Consider the following 19,834-nt stretch of genomic DNA (forward strand, 5'->3'; position numbering starts at 1 on the left):
AGGCCAAGTGATGTTACCTGGCACTGAATTACAACGACTACGACTAACCATCATAATAATGTTCTATATGAGATGAATTCAACAGTCATTCACAAATAATGAAAGTGGAAAAGACCCAGAGCTGCTTCTGTCGTCTTTATTAAAGCAATTCACTGTGTGACAGCAGATAATTCATTAAATCCGAGACGCTGCATGTTGTTCCTTTTATCTGTTGCACAGATCAAATCCACAGCTGCGGCACGACGAAATGCCGGGATAGTTCAAACGGGCGCAGTCCCTCTCTGTCATGCAGCCCTGTGAGTAGGTGGGTCCTGGGACAATACGGAGGCAGAACAGACAGATTTCAGTTCAGCAAATGAGGATAATGCTTTTTTTACCCGAAGCACGTGCTGAAGGACACTCACTGGATCCAGCAGTGATGAGGATGCTCGCGCACACATTGTTTGCACCAGTACAAGTCTCAATGCGCTCTGAACAGATTTTCTGGCCTCCACAGAAACACTTCAGAGCGTCACCTGCAAACGAAACACAGCTTATTTGTCACAGCATCAACAATTTCAATATATATTAATATCATCACTGAGCTCTGTAGAAAAGGTAGGCATGCATTCACAACTTACTCTGGTGAAAAGCCACCAATAAAACCACAAGAGTGAGAATCACAGTCTTCATGTTTCCACTTTGTCTCCACACAGCAGTTTCTGCAGCGACGGAATGAAATCAAGTGTGAGAAGATCAACTTGAACATTTTTCCAGTAAAGTCTTCAGAAAGATCAGGTGAAGCAGAACTCACCTGGTAACGGTCCTTCTGTTGGGTGTCTGTAGCTCAGTGTGAGCTGTCAGACTGGCGGCTTCCTTTTTATCTGGTCGCGTTGTACATTACCAGTATAGCATCATCATCATCATGTCAACATTAGTTCTGCAGCTGTCATCTGGGAAAACACAGAAACGTCAGACTGAGCCTACAAATATTTGATTATCTGTAACACACATTACATCACAAGTACTGATGTCATCGCTGGCACAGATATGTAACTTCTTCTAATAACAATAACTCCTGTTTGTCATCTGGACTTTTCTCAAAGCAAAGGTCATGCATTTTAAAATCAGATGTTGCAACAACCATCAGTCCTTTATATCACAACAGCTGTACTCCGTGTGCTTGTTTGGCCCAGAGCTGACAGCAGAGGACTGTTGAAAATGATCAAGTGTTGAAAGTCAAAGTAAACATCAGCCAGAGTCACTGAGGCCGACACACAGATAACTCATTACAATAAGCGTCATTCAGTTCAGTACTGGGCATCATGAGATTAGGTTCATCATCATCATCATCATCAGCTGTTTGATACATATGAATTTCATTGCACATTGTTGTAATGACAAGTAAAGTGCTGAATCACACATGCTGCCGTGACCCAGCTCTCTAGAACCAATGTAACAGCAGTTAGATGCCAAAGTCTAGTGTAGTCACGCTTAAAAACTGTGCAAACACGACAACACGTTTTAAAATGAAGAAATAACAGAAAGCCCAGGTTGAACATCACCAGTTGTTCAAACAGACTGTTCCCTAGATGTGAGCGTCATCGCTGAACACTAAAAACAAAACACGACAAAGCCTAGAATTTCAAAACGCATGTTGGGTCAATGACTGCTGGGTCTGTGGGCATCATTTTAATTTTGTTTTCTTAATAAATGAGAAATTAGGCTTTTTTTCATAAAATTCTTTATTCATAAACTTGATGCAAGTTTACAAATTACTTTACATGGTCAAAATCACCCTTGCAATGGAAAAAAAATGAAACCAAACCAAAGCATGCTAACAGCGCATAACTTTATAACCCAGCCACCGCAGGTAATGAAGCAAGGTAACACCCCAGAATCAGCCTGGTTCACACCTCAGACCAGTTTGTAGCAGAGAAGGTTTCAGCTCGTTTGAGTGACAGGAGCCGTCATCCAGTGCAACGCGTCTGCACGTCGTTCTTCTAGAGGTTAGTTTAATGACGAGCGTTCGTCACAGATCTGATGCTGTGCGTTGGTTGGGAATCCTGGCGTCTTTACGTCTAATCCAAGCAGGCAGGGTGTCTTCTATAGTATCTGGCGTGGTTCCTTAAACAAAGCACAGTCTGTCCTGTGCACCGATATAAAAAACCACAAGTAAACAGTTATGGGGAAAAAAATGGAAAAACACTTTCCAACCACTCTTTTCAGTAGCTTGGGGGGAAAACACTCATTGATATACTGACATGCAAAATACAGCAATATCAAGGAGACAGAGTAAATGTGTTCTGAAGCCCTCGTCACGAGCAAAGCCCGACTCCACCGATCATTCCAACAACTCGCTCAGTAATTATTCATCAAGCGCGACAGCCTTCAGTAAGATCTGTGTGTGCAATCGGACAGATAAACACACCGCAAATGTCTACTGGTAACGCTGGGGCCTCGCTTTCAAAAACGGCCCCAAAAAAGGTCGACACATTCAATCCGGCGCTCCATTCTGATTTTCTGAAGCAATCCCTCAGCAAGGTTGAGTGTGCAGTATGAATTCCTGAGTTTGCTTCTCCAGAGAACGCAGCGGTGGCCTCGACGATGTGACCAGAATGGAGCGATGAGCGCGTCACCGGTGGCACCACAACAGCGACAGCCATGCCAACGAGCCGCAATCACAAGTCTGCTCGTCGTGAAACGGAAGCAGGACGGCGCTCGGCCCGACGTCGGACAAGCTGCACCTTTCACACCCGTCTTTAATTGTTTGAAGGAGTGGGTCACCGTGACTGACGTCGCTGAGGAAACTCTGAACCAACTCAAAAAACGAGGAATGACCATGTGAATAAGCATAACTAAGCTTTCTATGCTGGTTTTCAGGACAATATACTCAAAACAATGCAAGTAACCACACAATAGAACAGCCACAAGAAACGCGTAACTGCATTAACGGGAACGCTCCACATAGTTTTCTGCATATTATTCACATTACATAAAGGACCCAGCATGCTGGCGGGTACAGCGGTGCTGAGAGTGGTCATGAATAGTAACCAGAGAGGTGGAAGTGGGAAGACCCGGGTCCCTCCTGTGGCAAATCTACACAAATATTCACCAACAAGTACTCTGGAAATGGAAGAGACGACAGGCGATCTTCCCAGGGGTGAAGCCAGACGGTTTATGCTCAACACTATTGCTGTGAATTTGAAACTCTAACTGTGTTTTTAATATAAAATACAGCCACGAGGTCAAGGAAAAGTCCTAAAGGGTAAAGGTCACTTTTTTTTCCACAACTGCAGGATTGGCAAAGTGGTCAGGATGTGAACCAGTTACAAGAACTAAGCAGATGACTACAGTGTTAAGCTCTTAAGACTAAGTTTTTTTTTTTTTCCCAGTACAACAAAACTCGGCGAGCCGTCTCCGCTGCATAGCCTTACTGAGGTCCATCTGGTTTGAATGAGTAGATATGAAAAGCCAAACTCCAAACTGCTGCGTCTCAAGAGGCGCCATCACAAAAAGGGGAACGGTCGCCATCGCCAGTTTTCACAAGGAGTACAAATCAATATTAAAATAAAAAGGAACCAAACTGCAGTAGTCGTTAAGCTTATGTAACAACACCGTGTACTTTAGTTTCATTCTGCAAGAATATCAACGAAGCAACAACTTCTTATTCTTATCGGGGCTTGTGAAGTTGCAGTGCCCCTGCTGGTAACGGTCAGGGGTGTCAGGTAATACAGTCTCTGCTCAGCCAAAGACCCAGACAAGGTTACATTATAAACAATTAAATCCTTTTGCAGAAATACAAATTTACATGTTTACATGAGGAGTTAAAATCAACTACATTACAGTGTGATCCTTTCCAAACAAGGCCCTGCTGCGCCTGGTCATGTTTGTTGTGTAGCCTCGCTGCACGCCAAGCCTCGCCTGCAGGGGGCGGTCTAGCTGCTGGTTGGGATCATGACAGTGGTCTCCAACTTCAGAGCTCAGTAGGATGTTGTTCTTCATTACAGGCTGTACCAGGCTGCAAAGGTCTCCATGTTCCTCTCCATCTCAGGGCTTCAAGCTTTTAATGATAAGAAGTTTGAAAGCAAGCTAGCCTCAGACACATCTTATTCCAGAGGAGGGATCTTGGCATTACATATATAATACAGGAGCACAATATTACAGAGGCTGTCCATGGATAAATGTCCTTATCAGTCACCACTGCACCATGTCAGGGAGCGCTGCATGCCGTTCTCAGATCCAGTTTGTGGCCAGAGAGGGAGAGTCCAGCGACTTGAAGCATCAGATTGCCACTGCCTTGAGGATAAAGCCATGCCGCACCTTTCAACACGCAGCAAGTAACCTTGGCATGCTCAACACCAAAACCAAAGGTGGGATTGCACACAATTTAGTCCAACTTTTTCCTCGAGTACGGAATGAATGTCACAATGGGAAAAGATGACTGTATCAGACACCAGGATGTACACAGAGAGAGAAATATCTGGAGAGGACACCCTCGCAAGCTGATGAGCAACGTAGGAGGTACGCGAGTGAGCGAGTCTGGGTGTTTGTGTGCTAGTTTCTGGGTTGTCACTGAACGAGGAATTTGGTTTGTATTTCAAATAGAATGAACAAAGTGGTTTTGCAGGTTAAAAAAAAATGGTCGCAAGAAAAAAAAAAAAAAAAACACAACCAGAAAAAACTAAGACATATGGTCCCAGTGTAGGAAAGGCAATAGTCCATTTACCCGTCCTCCTTTGGGGGTGTGTACCAGCCTAGGAAAGAAAAAGAACACAATGACTACATGTTACATGGAGACGAGTTTTGCCTCATTGTTATAAATCCAGCCTTTCTAACTGCAACTAGAACCTTGTGGGTAACCTTGCCTCTCATCCAATAACACCTAGCTCAGGCTCCAGCACCAACGACCCGTGCGAGGACAGGCCGGTGGGAAAATGCATGGGGTGTAGTGGTGTCCAAAAATAGCATTGCGGCTCAGCTATTTAAGAGCTGGCATTATACTGTATTAGAAATTCCCTGTAACGTTTAAAACCCTCCTATACAGCATAGCTCAGATAGGTTACCAGATTGTCTTCATTAGAAGTTTCACGCTTTTCTAACTAGAGACATGGGACAAGGTGATTGTGAGTTATGTTGAATCTCAGTCATTAAACTGTGTTTTGGCATCTACTGTGTGATGGGATAAAGCCTTTAAAGTTTCTCTAATAGATCTAAAAGGTCGGTGTAACCTGAGGGATGACAAATGTAAATGTTGTCTGTGTTTGGTGCACATATTACAGCCCAAGCACTAATTTTCCACCACTTTGATGCATGGGAGGGATTCTGTAAACAAGGTTAGCACTCCAGACGAAACCAGAGACAAAACACACTCACCGTTCTTTTCATGGATCTGAACCAAGGATTTGTAGGACTGCTGTGCTCTGGCAAGATTGTACTGGTTCTGCATTAAAAGATGAAGTCAACCTTAGTTTACACTGGGTTTCTGATGACAGGACAGCACAGAACAGAAAACAGCAATGACAGCTCTTCTGTAGAAGCAGGAAAAGCTTCTCTCATCGGCTCCAATTTCAAGATCAAAACTGTATGCTGCATAATAATGAGCCTGCATTCTGCACCCTTGTTTAACCACTCATAATTACAAACTGCGTACACAAACACACACCTGGCCACTGCAGTTTGGGTAAAACCGACTCCCCTGCACTGACACTTCTCTACATATGTCTATATCCATCTAGAGTACTAGGCTCATCCGAAGTGGAGAAGTGTGTAGTGGAAATATTAACAGAATTTAACAGCTGTGACCATGTGGTTGCAACTGCAAACAACAGTACAAGATAAGCTTTTACACCTTGGCTTTCTCAATACTGACACATCAAACGTATAGCATGCACACTTTTGGTTGCAGAAACAGGACACAGCTCAACAGGCCACCGCTAAATGAAACCAGGCCTCTGCGTCAAAGCGCTGTTATCGTGGTAGTCAACACAAGGTCAACACAATCAAAGGACGATTCTTGACTTCCTCACTTACTTTATTGGCTCCAAACTGCACTCTGGCTTTTCCTTTAACTAAAGTGGCATTGATCTGCATGATGACAGACTCAATGGAATAGGCACTGCTCCAACCCTGCAATCAGGAAAGCCAGTGAGATCCTACAATGTTATACAACAAGTGCAATCTGCAATAACAGAAGTATTTCTCATTTAGCACACATTCATTTTACTATCAGGCATGTGACCTACCTGTTTGGTAAGAAGTTCCATACACAGGGCACCTCCTCCAAGAACATAACTGAAGCAAAAAGAGGAAATGTATATGTACACACTTAGGTTTGCTCACAAACATGACGTAAAGCTAAAAAAGGAGCACAGGGTTTTCAGAAACGGAGACTTGTACCAGTTGAATAAACTCACCCTCCAGAAAGCACAGGTGAAACCACCCGGACAAACGGTGGATCAAAGGGAAAATTATCCTGTAGAGAACACAAGCAAATGTAGCCGTTTACAGAAAACAAAGGCTGAAACAGTGTCTTATGATATTAATGCAATGTCAATGTTACTCACTTTATATGAGAAGTTTAGTAAAATGTAATCCATTCCTTCCTTCTCCTTTAAAACTTGTAAATCACTGTGCAAGGGGCTATCTGGATCCACTCTGTTGGTTATTAAGACCATGCAATCAGCTTGTGTTTTCAAAGAGCAAGAGAGAAAATAGCACGACAGGCGACCATCACATTACTTACGTCCTTAGTTTGACGTGCCATTCATACAGGCTGTCGTTAACAAGCTCAACAGAATAGATGCCTGCGAAAGAAATAAACAGGCTGTCCACATCTCCAAGTGCAGGTACTACAAACTATGCTTGGTACATATGAGGATGGTAATTATTGTTTGTCTGGGGTTGTTTTGGTGTGTGCTTTTCTGTAAAAGGACAAAGAGCAAACTCATGTGCAGGGTGCATACCTGTCTTGTAACTCTGAGATCTGTAGATCTCTCTAAGCTCCTTCATCAAGCGGTCAGAGGCTTGCACTGAACCAGACACAGCTCCCTGCACAATACAAATAATCAACTATTACAATAATGACAAAGCACCATGGGCATCTCAGTTTACAGTAAACCTATCTTAATGTGGCACATCAGTGTTCTCACCTCTATAACCCTGAACGAAAAAAATGCTACACTTATCAAAATATAAAAAATTAAATGTGAAATGCACAGATGTAGTAAGCGCCATCGGTGCTACAGTCGAAACATAATTAACTACTTTAACAAAATGAGAATAAAGGCACTCGTGTTTTTGCAGCAAGTGATCATGTGATGCATTAACATCCATTTACAAACATGTTTTATTCCTCATTGCCAGAAAAATCTACAAAATTATAATTGTCACAATTAAACTTCTCTTCACCCTCAACAATTCTACCCAGTATATATTTGTAACAACAAATCAAGGTCTTAAGTTCTAGACCAAAATGCCATCAACATAAAAAACATTTCTTTAAAAAACAAAAGACTTACATTTAAGTGGTCCTGCCTTTGGTTCTTTCGTATCTTCTCCAGGATGGCAAGATTCTCCTTCTCAATACCATCATCCTCCGATTTTTTCCCATCCACAGGCTCTTCCTCTTTCATTTCATAGTGGTCCAAGTCTTCTATGTCCTGTTAGTTTAAAATTGATATTTTATTCAAGACAAAAACACATCTGTGTAATCAGGCTTAGAGCAAAACAAGTTGCAGAAGCTGCCTGACCTCCCCCATCTCTTCCTCCTCCTCCTCTTCAGATGTGACCTCCTCTGTCCCATGCTAAACATACAAATGGCAGAAAAGGTTTAAATTCAGGCTTAATTAAGATAAATAACCACATAGCATAATAAAGCATCTTAATGTAAACATTTACTATATATTTGGAATAATTGCACAGATCTGTGGATTACATGGGAAAAACAAAGGAGCAACTACGCAGCCTTACCTTTCGGTCTGGCCCCACAGGGCCGGCAGGGAGGGGCTGGTCCAGCATCTCTACATCGGGATGTTGGGGAAGGTTATACAGCCGACAAAGGTCACAAATGAGCTTTTTCAACTGCTGCAAAAGCTGGGACAAACAATCCAGGAACAGAAAGTGAGTACAGAGCTACATAAATTATTGAAGATAACAAACACAACAATGTCACATGGCAGATGTGATATAAAAAATGTCAGAGCATCCATCAATGAGGGATCTTTAATATCAGTAGGTATTAATATAATGATAGTTTTAACAGAAGTACTTGAATGTAGTGATTTATGAAGTCAAGCATTGATTATACAAATCATGCATCATAGGTTTGTGTGGCAGTTTGACTGTAAAATATTGTTACATATAATCTGTATGAGCAAGACTGAAGTCACCTATATGGCAAAGTGATGTAAGATTCAAACAATACATTTGAGGAAAGACTGGAACTGAACTCCTGTAAAATGAGTTACCATCAGCTTTTCTGTTCTGCCTTTGCATATTTGGTGCAACTCAAATATAGGGTAGATCTTATCTGTCTGCAGCAAGTTCAAGTTTGCCCTTTTACTTGGCACACAACATTGCTATTTATCTGAGCGTACAACGCGTTAGGGTGCAAACTAAAATGAATATATTTGTCAAATATTTGACAGTACTTCTATAAAGCTGCATAATGAGAGTCCTACAAACAGAGCATGCAGGACAAATAAGGCCGCTAAGCTCAGAAAGTCAGCACGAGTAACAATACTTAAGGAGCCGACTCTCAGTGATATTTGACCACAGAGGTTGTCCCGAGGTTCACATGATATGGACGTCTGGTCTACCCAATACTGTAATGCACTACCCAATAATAACAATGCATGTTGTGCCAACTGGCACGTGTACCCCAATCCCTGTACATAGTGAGACATATTTGCTGCATGTTGCACAGTAAAGGTGTTTATAAGAACAGCAATAGATTCAAGGTATGTCTAAATATTGGACAGAATAAATGGATCAATCTCAAAATGCATGAATAAACACAATCCTATTTAAACTAAGGCACGATTAAAGGCAAGAATCCATGCTTGTCCACAAGAACACAGTAAAAAGATAACAAAATAATAATAATAATAGAATCATCTCAGAATGCTGCAAATAAAGCGCTCCTGTTGGGAGGATGCCTGCTCAGTGCTGCTCAGCAGACACACAGCCATGCATTTAGCATTTAGAGAGTTGAGAGGGTTTACACGGTGTCAAATTTACTGCTGTCTTTGAATCAATAATCACAGGAACGCCTAGTGAGTATTGAGCGTTTTAGGCCACTGATTTGACATCACAGCTTCAGAGACGAAGCGTCAATTTGAATTATGAGACCCTCCTCGGGTTCGACGCAAGATGTATAGACGAGGTAGGTTCTGTTCAGGGTGACAAAATGGAACAAACAAGCCGGAGTAACTACCAGGGTGCTGCCTTTTCTCACGTCTTCCAACCGCTCCAAAACTTGCGCCAAGCTCGGGTCATCGGAGTCCACAAACCATATTGGCGGCGTAGATGGATACGATTCCTAAACAGACAGCAGAACAGAACAGAAACAGAACTAGACAGTTGCTCAACACGTCTGCTCCGAGCAATAACTGCAGCGTTGAAGTCCGTCAATAACGCAGCTGGGCTGTGAGTCGACCACATTAGCATTCCCAGCGCACCAGCGGCTAAGCGCTAACGCTTCTGTCAATGTTGCTGAATTTCGACTCGTCACACCAGCAAACTCACAATCAGGACTCGAACAATCCCGAGTTCGGTGACATTTGCTAACGAAAGCACACAAAGCCCGGGCCGCATTCATTGGGGTCATGTAGTTAAGGAGGTTGTCTGTGCCGTTGACGTAGCTAGCATTTAACCAGCTAACTTTAGCTCGCTACGACCAACAAGGGAAGTACATAAACCCCCGGCACTTGTGTTCCCGGTCACTTACCGTTATGTTACAGTGTATAATTAACAGCTTTTCCCCAGTTACATTAAACTGGCAGCTCAGCTCGTCGGGTTTCCAGTCAATGATCCTGAAGCGTTCGTGATTTGGATCAAAAATGGACTCCAAAAACTTCAGTTCGGCCTTTAGCCCCGACACCGACATCTTCCACGCATCTCCGGCTGGGCCGCTGGGGAGGGGGAGAAGTCGGGACTTAGCTGTTAGCTAGCTAAAGCCACCACGCAAATTATGGCGAAAAATATCTGAAAAGTGGCAAAACCCGCGTACTTCGCTGGGAGCTGTAGTTGGAGTCCCACCGCCGGCTACGAACGGCGTCCGGTCAAAATTCAGCGAGACCGGGGAGATTTGCTAATAAAGTAGCCAACGCAAGCTAACGCTCCTACACGTATCATCCGAGAGCAGCGCAGCGCTCGGCAGGATGCTAGCGAGCGAGTTAGCCGGCTAGTCCGTTGTTGTTGTCTTTCTGTCTATTGTTGTTGTCTGCCTCTCATAAGAGCATTAAAGCCCCTCGAGGTGTCCCGCGAGCATCTCCTCGCAGTCCCATCGGATTGTTGCTCGCTATTTATTCAACCGACAGACAACCGCGCAATCCCCGCAACGCGAACTTAGTTATAACCTGCTGTAGGTGCACTGTTTTTCATCCCGGTGTACAACTGAGCTTGGCCTCTTGTGGGGTTTAAAGATGGCGTCCTGCGATCTCCCCGTTCCCGCAGAATCCCAGCATTCAGCGCGTCCTCGGTTTATCTGCGGGCACGAAAATCAAGCGAAGTTTACATCATCGGAGCGTTTGAACGGTGGTCGCTTGATTTGCAAGAACCAAGAACCCCTTGGTGCTTTGCACAACGAGGCCCCATTCACCCGTGCAGCCAACTTGAACAGAATACTAACTTGACTCAACTGTGATGTAATGAATAATTGTCTTAAAATAGCCTTAAAGTTCGGTTATAATGTGATGCGAGGCAAGATTCATGTTGTATTTACTCTCAGAAATTATTGTTTTCATGATGCGTTGTGCATTGAATGACTTGGTGTATTTAGGTGATTGTTTGGACAGTTTCACTGCACTACAGGTGGGATATGTCAACTGATTTCAGTACTGATGCCCATTAGTAGAAATTTCCTTAACAACAATATTTTTATTATGTGGGGGACAGCATATATGTCACATATGTGACCGAAATGTCCATTTTGTGTATTACATTATTTTGCATTTAACACCCAAACATTTTTATTATTTACTGGTTTCTGGTTTATTAGGTTTTGTTTTTTAGAGCATTTGAAGATTGGGGGTTCTGATCATTTCTCAAAATTACACATGCGAGTGTGCAATCTGTCCCTCACCTACATGCTACTGCTCCATTCATCCCCTGCGAATATTTGCTGGAAGGATGGATGTGGAAGTTTGTACTGCTTGTGTAGCACTGCTGAACAGTTGAAACACAAATTTGATTAGCATTTGCCAAATTCTTGGTTTGTGTCCTTTGCTTCCTTTGCCAGTATCTGTGTATTTATGTGATTTGTCTAAACAACAAGGATGTATAACCTCATACTATATATTTATTGTGTGCAGTATTACTGAGTATAGAAAATACTACTTTTCAAAAAGCTAATGACTTTACATGTGTATTTTATTTGCTGCTAACCTGTCAATTATTTCCCAAGTGTCTTATGTACAATGGGAATATGAACCAACTATATGTAGTACTGTATTATGTCCACTAAGGGGCAGTGTTTCACTACTATCTGGTTTACGATAGCTCGGGATTCAATACGTCATATTCTCTCCACATTGGTTCTGTCTCGTTCAGGTCCATATATTTATTTCAAAGTTTACATTTTTGCATATGTTCATGTATTTCATCATCAGTGGCTGAGCAAATGGCAATTCAGTGTCTGTATAATTTCAAAATGTGCCTGCAAATCACGCTTTAATTTGCATCTCTAAAATGTAAGACTTTCTATTATAGAAGAGAAGTTGCAGACAACCCCAGAGAGAATCTAATGTCCTATGAAAGTCTTAAAGAAAGGTTTTTAGTATTTGACTTCAATTAAACAGACACCAGGGAATATACAAACCTTAAAAGCAAACCTTAAAAGCCAGTCATTTTGTGATTATGGCTGTTGAGGGTTTAAGAGCAGCTGACGGATCCAGGATAGCGCTTTGCGTTTGCTTTTAATTATGTCATTTTCACTTTTTCAACAGGAAAGGCCTTTCTTTTATTCAACCCTCAGTTTAGTATTTGTGAATGACATTAAATGAGACCAGCAACTCATCGGAACTGTGGCCAATCTTTTGTTCTTAGTGTCTTATTTAGTCAAAGCAGACAACAGTAGATTGGCTCAGAATACAAATGGGGCACTCTTATAATTGTGTTGAAGATGTTAGCTACATTACTGCTGTGTTGCAGTTTGAGGTTTTAATGTTGAAGAATAATATTGATTTTCCATTTTAGAGGCCTGTAAATTAAATGGGTTGGGGTGATGGACGGTGGCTGGACCAAGAGTACAGCTGCACATTTGAGCCTTGCATGATGACCAGGAATTACTCCATGACAGAATCCTCATATGGGCCTCAGTCTCCTTATAGCCTAAAGCCACACTGCCACCAATATATGTCAGGCCTGTGTGTTAGCTGACGCATGTTCAGATTTAGTGGCTATAATATTGCAGCTGTGTGTATAAGTTTCGAACAATCTACCTAAAGTCACTGAAGTGGGATCAGGGGCCTTGTTAATGTAATGGTTCCAAAAGGTCAAGGTTCCAGATCATCAAACACTGCAATTTTTTTGGTGGTGGTGGAGCGGGGGGTCGACGAGTTGATGCTGTAAAATCAAAAAGGTTAGACTTTAATAAGTTTGCCTAACCGTTTTTGTTTCTGACAGTGAGAGAGAGAGAGAGAGACTATGGTTGTACATTAGCTGCCTCTACATGCTTCTGCACCATACGTAATGATTTTTAGTCGTCATTTAAAATCAAATCATTTCTTCTCAAACATTTGCAGAGAAATGATTTAGCTTCCTGTCTTTCTGTATGCAGATCCAATTTCATCCAGTTTCCATTTGTCCCATTCAAGTGAATATGAAGAGTAGCGAGCAGTCTATGAGTGAATGCGGCATTAGTCATGGTATAGAAGGTTAGAGCTGTAAAACATCTTGACTGTGTTCTTAACATGTTACAGATTCTCTCAACTGACAGCTGCTGAGAGGTTCCCACCATGCTGCTCAATTAATAGCTGCAACATTTACAATTTGACAAGCAATTAATAAAAACACTACAGATACACAGGACTGGATGGATACAAACACAAGTGAATGCTAGACAGCATTTTATATTAGTATTATATATCTTAATTTGTACAATTTGAAATCCATTTCACTTTCTGTTTGTAAACAAAATGCAGAACAAAGAGATCTGGGCTGTGATGTCATGTTTAAACTGGCCTGGGATCAGAAGACAGAAGCAAGGTCCTCGAACCCTGGTTGCTTCCTTCTCGGTTTTCCTTTAGCCTTGTTTTATGACGGAGCGTTTGGTGTTAGCTTGTCGTAGGGTGGCTGCGTGCGCTCTAATAAAGAGGCAGATTGCACTTGTCCTCAGTGATTTATCCTGCTCCTCTCTCCCCCATCTGCACTAGATGAAAACTTAATTAAAACCCTGCCTTGTCTGCTCATCCTATCCCGGACAGCAGGAGCAAATCACCTCCCAAGATTTATAACTTTTATTATTTCTTTACGAACAATAGCTAAGGTCAGAGGGGGCAGCATGAAGCCTCTACACACCTTCTCAGCTTGACCCTAAAGGTCTTTATAGATGGAATCACTTACAGTAGCTGCTAGGATGAATTAGTTCAATGCTAAATTTACCACTTACACTTTTAAATGTTTTGCTTGTATATTTTCCTCATACAACTGAATAGAAACACTTTTAGGAGCAAGTGGTTATAGATCAGCTGCATCTAAGGCACCGCCGCCGTATGTTCAGCTGTGTATAACTGGAGCCATTCCTCAACCGTCCAAACTGCTGATTCACCACAAACCACAAAGCAGTTTGTCAGAGGAGACAGAGCCATTCCTACCAAGGAAGAGCAATATTCAATTTTTCTTCGGTGGAACACAGAGAATTCGCGCTGAGACGAGGACCTAGAAGCCTGACGGTGAGCGGAGCACTCGTTCTTGGATGTTCCACGCATGGAACGGTTCATACAGTATCAACCACACACAGAGCAGAGCAGAAGTGGCCCGAACGTCTCCGGAACTAATCTGTCCAGTGCGTTTCCTGAATGTGCGGCAAGGAGTGATGAACATTTATATTTATACAAGTCAAATTGTGTGGAAGGTAATGTGAAAAGCGTCCTTGAGGCCGAAGGATTACACATGCTCTCAGCTGTACATTAGTCTGTGCATGGTCCACTAAATGCTAATAATGTGAGCTGCATTAAGCCCTGAGGGTAGAAGACGCTTCACCTTGAGGAAATACAAAGTGCATGTGTGGGTGACACATCGCTGTGGTCTTAGAGGGTCAGTCAAGTGAACAGCTGCAATCACTGCACCGCTGTTTTAAACATGCATATTATGTAAAAAGACCCATGAAGAAGAAGCAAGCAACACTACACAATGACAAAAATGAAATTCAAATATAACTGCATGTCAGCTTTTGTGAAGCTGAGTATTTTTTATAGTTTTACAGTGCATGAGTGAAATGGACTGTGTTATGTGGGTCTAATTGGATAAGGGTTTTCTGTGGAGAGTTGCTGTTCGGTGGGATCTGTTGTTGCTCATGCGGTCTAACCAAGTAAACTGCTGCCTAATCACATTGGAGCCAAAGTCTATTTACTTTGCGGGGCACTGCTGTTCTGGCAAAGAGGCTGGTGGAAGGGGCCTCGTTATGAGTGCACCGCTGCCAGTCACTGCATCCCCATGCTAATACAGTTTACAGGCCCAAAGAGAGGCCACGGAAGGCCACCATGGGGGAAGGAGGCCCAGCGTAAATCAATTAGCTAAGAGGACAAGTATCATCTAAATCATAGCCTGCTCGGCCCCGGGCAGCGACACCCAACGTGCAGGCAGAGAGAAGCCCTCAATCAGCCCTGGCCAGAGTTATGAGCGAGCTGCTTATGGTTTAGCCTAAACACGCTCCAGAGTGAGCAGGTCCCAGATCAGAGCTCACGCCGCATCCGGTTCATTAATAAAGACCCGTTGGGCGCACATTTGTTGTGTTAACTTTCTTTTGCGAGCGAGGAGACCAACAATCTGGGAAGTTTCTGCACCGCTCCCATTGTCCGCTGCCCGTGAGCGTGGGCAGGTGCGGAGGGCGCGGAGGGACATCACGCAGCCAGAAAAGGTGAGGAGGCTCCGCTGTAGGTGGCGCATAGCGTCTCCTAGCAATGATCTAATCACAGCGAACAGCAACGTGCCATCTGGAGTCCTGCGAGCTGTGACACATCCAATTTACCTCTACCTGTGGTCCGGTCACCTAGGACTCACCAGGGCTGCAGCAGAGAGATCAGATGGAGTCCGGCCGCTCTCCTTGGTGGAGAGCAGCATATTTAGCAGCTGGTCATGTTTGAAGCCATGCGCGGTCAGGACTGAATTCACATTCTGATGGTCAGTCTGATAGTCACAGTACAAGCAACCATCAATGAGACAATGCTGTCAAAGCTTCTTATTTGCATCAATCGCTCTAGATGCTTTGTTGTATTCAAGAGCATCGTATCTGGTGTGATGCCTTATATATATATATATATATATATATATATATACTCTCCCTGTTCGGCCTGAGAGTATTTACTTTTCGCTAATTGATGGACGGCTGGATTTCCACCTGGGAGGTTTTATCGTCACGTCCAATCTGGTTCACTTACGTTGGAGTAACCAGCCGCGGTGCCTGTGGTTAGCTGATTATCTCTGGCCTGCGTCATTAGCAGCTGGTCCAGACAGACAGGCAGCCATTAGTCACCTCAGCATCTGAACCCCCGCCCCCCATGGATGAGCTCTCTGGGCCTCTCTAGCAGCACGTACGACAGAGAGGCTTCATCCTCTCTGTTGTCGTCCCCGGAGAGCTGGCTTGATGGTAACACAGAAACAGAATTGAATCACACAGACATAATTCAGGCCAAATGTTTAGATGTCATTAACCTAAGATTTCCACACAGCGTTGGCTAAAAGGATGTGTTCACGTCATGAAAGCTCCAGTCACACACAGGTCAGCAACATCAATCACACAGCAGCTCATTTAATAAGGACATTTTAGCTGCTTTGCATTACTTTAACTTTTTGTCAACCATGATGTTTCATTGAACTCATACATACAATGTTACATAAATATATGTCCAAACTTAGAATAACAATAATTCCTTAATACCACAAATCTACAGAGAGCAGATGCTTTGTGTTTTTAAGCAATTGAATCGGTCTCATTTGACAGTGAAGTGAACATCAGGCCGTGGACTCTGTCCTCAGCGGGACCCCTCAGTGGTGTATTGTCCACTTCACACTCCAGGTCAGGTCCAGGCGGGTCATTTCCATGTCCAGTATTGATAGCCTTTGATTGAATTTGCACGGCACTGACCTTATGAGCCCCAGGAGAGGGATCCTGCTTCCAAGGCCCAATAACACCAGAGTTGCTCTGTCAGTCCTACTCCATCATAATCATGCTCCTCCAGCACCGGCGTCTCCTGCTCTTCCTGTCCAGCCTTAGCTGTTCGGAGAAGCGAACGTGCTGTAACACAAGTTTAGTGATATGCAAAAGAAAACATCAAATAGCCCCAAGATGGAATAAACCTGAATGTTGGCGGGTCGTTATGTTTTTGCATGCCATTTTATGAAACTAGGACTCAAATAGTCCAGTCCGTCCATCCGTCCAGTTTTCTTAGTGTTTTTTGAGCTGTCAGACTTTGACCTACTGTGATTTTCATTTTACCTCATAATCGCATGGAGGATTTAAATCTGTCATATTTTACGAGGCTTGTCTTCTGACAGCTGAGGTTGTGCATCAGGGTCATGTCTGAAGCACTATTTCTATCAAGGAGCCCCCAACGACCTGACTAAAGTACCCTTTCAGTCTTTTTAGCTCCTATTTCCTCTCAGCTTCTCTGGACTTGTTTGCCGTTCCTCCCGGCGAGCAAGGAAGCAGAACGAGCCGATTCGCAGGAAGACACAGTTCGCAGGACCTGGCTTCGATCGCCCGTTGTCTAGGAGCTCTTAGACACACCTTTCTAAGCACATTAAGATCTCATCTAGGGCAGAGAGAATTGATTCCGGTCAGCTGCGATTGTGGGAATGCATGTCAGTAAATAGTGTCTGCATGTAAAAGACCTCACTGTGACAAATGGGTTCAATTTTACAGTTGTGTTTGGACAGAAGGGCCGTCGAGTGGTTTTTAAATTATGCTCATGCCGAAAAACCTAAATACGCCTGCACATACAAACACACAGCCACCGTTGGAAAGCGTGCATTGTTTTACAGATATAATAAAAAGAATCTGTGATAATATGATATATTTTACCCAGTCATTCAGTTTTCTGCCACTTTGATGGTAAAAAGCAGCAGACAAGCTCCTTGGGAGAAGGTCGCCTCTAAATCAGGTGTGTGGCGCTTCTGGGGAGGAAGAGGAGCTCAGGGACGACTCACATCAGCTGTTCCCTGTGGGATTTGTGTGGACGCGCTTCTGGACAGGTGGGTGTGCTTCAGTGCCACGCCATGAAGTGTAAAAAATGTCTCTGCAGAGTGGATTCAGGAGGTCACATTAACTCCCACTCTATCTGCAATGTCACACGTGCTCATCCATCTCCTCTACTCGTGTATGACAGATTACAGTAGGCACTGCAGGCAGGAGCGGTCTCACCTTCCTGTCTATCAGCAGGAAGCACAATGCATTAATGAGCAGCTCCATTCGTCTTCACCAGATGCAATTCATTACAGATTCATTACAGTCTGCTGCAACAGATGGAGCGGCGAGAAGTGAGACAGGCCCTCCGTCCAGCAGCCTATTGCATTCCAGTAAATACCCACAAGGCAAGTTCAGAATACTCCCCCAGAGTTTCTACTGTCCGTGCACACGGACAGTCCTCAGAGTTCACGCTTCATCAGCGCAGGCAGCGCACAGTGAGCCGCGCCTCCGGCTGCATTTACCCCACGGCAGAGTCAGAGGCATCAGACTGAGGCTGTGAGCACTGCACTCTCAGGTAATGAGCTGCCTCCCTGATATATGTGCCTCGCAGGGTGGGATTGCAGCGGTGCGACGCGGTACTGCAACAGCAGCACTTCACTGACGAGCTGTTCCTCCTCCATCGCGTGGAGAAACGAGCCGCGCGTCATGATGCTGCAGGAGAACCACGCGTCTCGCAGCTTTCAGTTCTCACGTCAGATCATGCAAACAGTCATGGAGCGGCATGTTATCACGCTATGTTTGTAAAAGAGTCATTTAAGTCCAAAAATATAAAATGTGAAACGTGTGTGACTTCTGATCTGAAGTCATCTGATCTCATCTCATCTTCTGATCATCTGACTGATCGGCTGGTAAAGACACGTTTGATGGGATCCTTGGCCTTAATCTGAAGTCTGAAGCGAAATAGATGGAGTTTGTGTCCACACGAGAGCGGCCTTAAACTGTCATTTTGACACAAATGGAGCATAAACAACCTCGCGTGGATAAGTTTTGCCCCGTTTATGTGGACGAAGCAGCAGAGGCCGAGGCCGTGAGCACTCTCACGTAATGAACTGCCTGCAAACGTCCTGACGAAGCTTTCTGAACATGTCTGCCGCAAACCAAAATCAAATCCGCGTCCATCTAGTAGTGAATTAGCGATGGGATCCCCGGGCCTTGAGCCAAAGTCCAGACAATCTGAATGTGTCTGCGTAGATTGTCATCCCTGTGTAATAGGATGTGTTGGCAGCCATTTAAAAAATGAACTGGCACATTTCCTCATGACCTATAACTCTGTACACTGTCACCTACTGAGGCTTTCTGATGACTCAGCAGTTGCGGGCACGTCACAGATGGAGCAGATACAAACCAGGGCGGTGATTCAGTGGAACAGCCTCCAGCTCAGCGCGACTTAGAGCCAACGCAGAGTTTGTTAAGACGCACACCGACCGTCACAACTACCGCCATCGAGACTGCAGACGGGATGAAAGAGTCCACCTGCGGAGGACTCTAATCAGCCTGTGGTTTTATCAGTCATCTCCGTGCAGCGATCTGCTGAGGAGGTGGTTTCACAGCAACGGGAAGGAAGAGGAAGGAAAAGGAAGCTGATCTAAAAGCTGGGGTGTCGTTTAATCTCAGTAGAAGTGAGGGAAAAGGAAAGGAGGATGAGCTGTAACACATCCACAGAGTGAGAGCTGTGAGCAGCACCGTTACTGATGGAGGGAGCTGCGCTGCTGGTCTACAGTCACTGCTCACACCGCTCTTCTGCCTTCGGCTCTCATGAATCTGATATCTCAGAAATAACTCAAAGGGATTTCTGTAAATGCCCACTTGACCTCAAGCGCAAACGGAATAGATTGTGGCGGTCAAAGGTCAATGTCACGGTGACCTTCCATTCAATTCCAATGCAATACCTGAGTAAAGCCAGGAGAATTTCATTAGATCTGTCACAAACGTCCACTCAGACTCATGGATGAAATTATTATTATACGAGCTTCGACAGACATGTATTATTTTATATGTTGTATATGTATTTGGACATATATCTGTAGAAATGCAGGGGCACTGGGCGTTCTGGATGTGTGGTCTTTGTGGAAACAGCTGTTTTCTGTACAAACACTGTGTCTGACACGTGTACGATTTCCAGAACAAATGTACGAACTGTGAGTTCATGGCCCCGGTCACCTGATAATATATATGAGGGTCAAACGTAATCAACCCGTATTGATCTGTTTTCAATGATCCAGAATG

The 19,834-nt window shown here is 43.9% G+C and overlaps 1 protein-coding gene across 3 annotated transcripts; it reads right to left on the reverse strand.

Moving 5' to 3' along the window:
* Positions 1-804: 804 nt before the first annotated feature.
* On the reverse strand, positions 805-10,753 carry LOC114852321 (ubiquitin-conjugating enzyme E2 Q2-like). 3 transcript variants are annotated; one of them, XM_029144638.3, is made up of 14 exons: positions 9,929-10,753; positions 9,416-9,520; positions 7,951-8,073; positions 7,731-7,784; positions 7,500-7,640; positions 6,945-7,029; positions 6,725-6,785; positions 6,546-6,636; positions 6,396-6,454; positions 6,225-6,273; positions 6,013-6,108; positions 5,356-5,422; positions 4,709-4,736; positions 805-932 (listed from the first exon to the last, which is right to left on the reverse strand). In XM_029144638.3, exons 1-14 carry the CDS (start codon positions 10,085-10,087, stop codon positions 929-931), a joined length of 1,122 nt encoding a protein of 373 aa, XP_029000471.1. In that variant the 5' UTR covers positions 10,088-10,753; the 3' UTR covers positions 805-928. The 3 variants fall into 3 exon arrangements, with proteins under 3 accessions (XP_029000471.1, XP_029000472.1, XP_055363414.1); XM_029144639.3 differs by lacking the exon at positions 805-932 and having other exon boundaries at positions 2,177-4,736; positions 9,929-10,112; positions 10,211-10,749; XM_055507439.1 differs by lacking the exon at positions 805-932 and having other exon boundaries at positions 2,177-4,736; positions 9,929-10,748.
* Positions 10,754-19,834: the final 9,081 nt, after the last annotated feature.

This window comes from Betta splendens, chromosome 3, assembly GCF_900634795.4.
Source record: "Betta splendens chromosome 3, fBetSpl5.4, whole genome shotgun sequence".
In the NCBI taxonomy this organism is placed as follows: domain Eukaryota; kingdom Metazoa; phylum Chordata; class Actinopteri; order Anabantiformes; family Osphronemidae; genus Betta; species Betta splendens.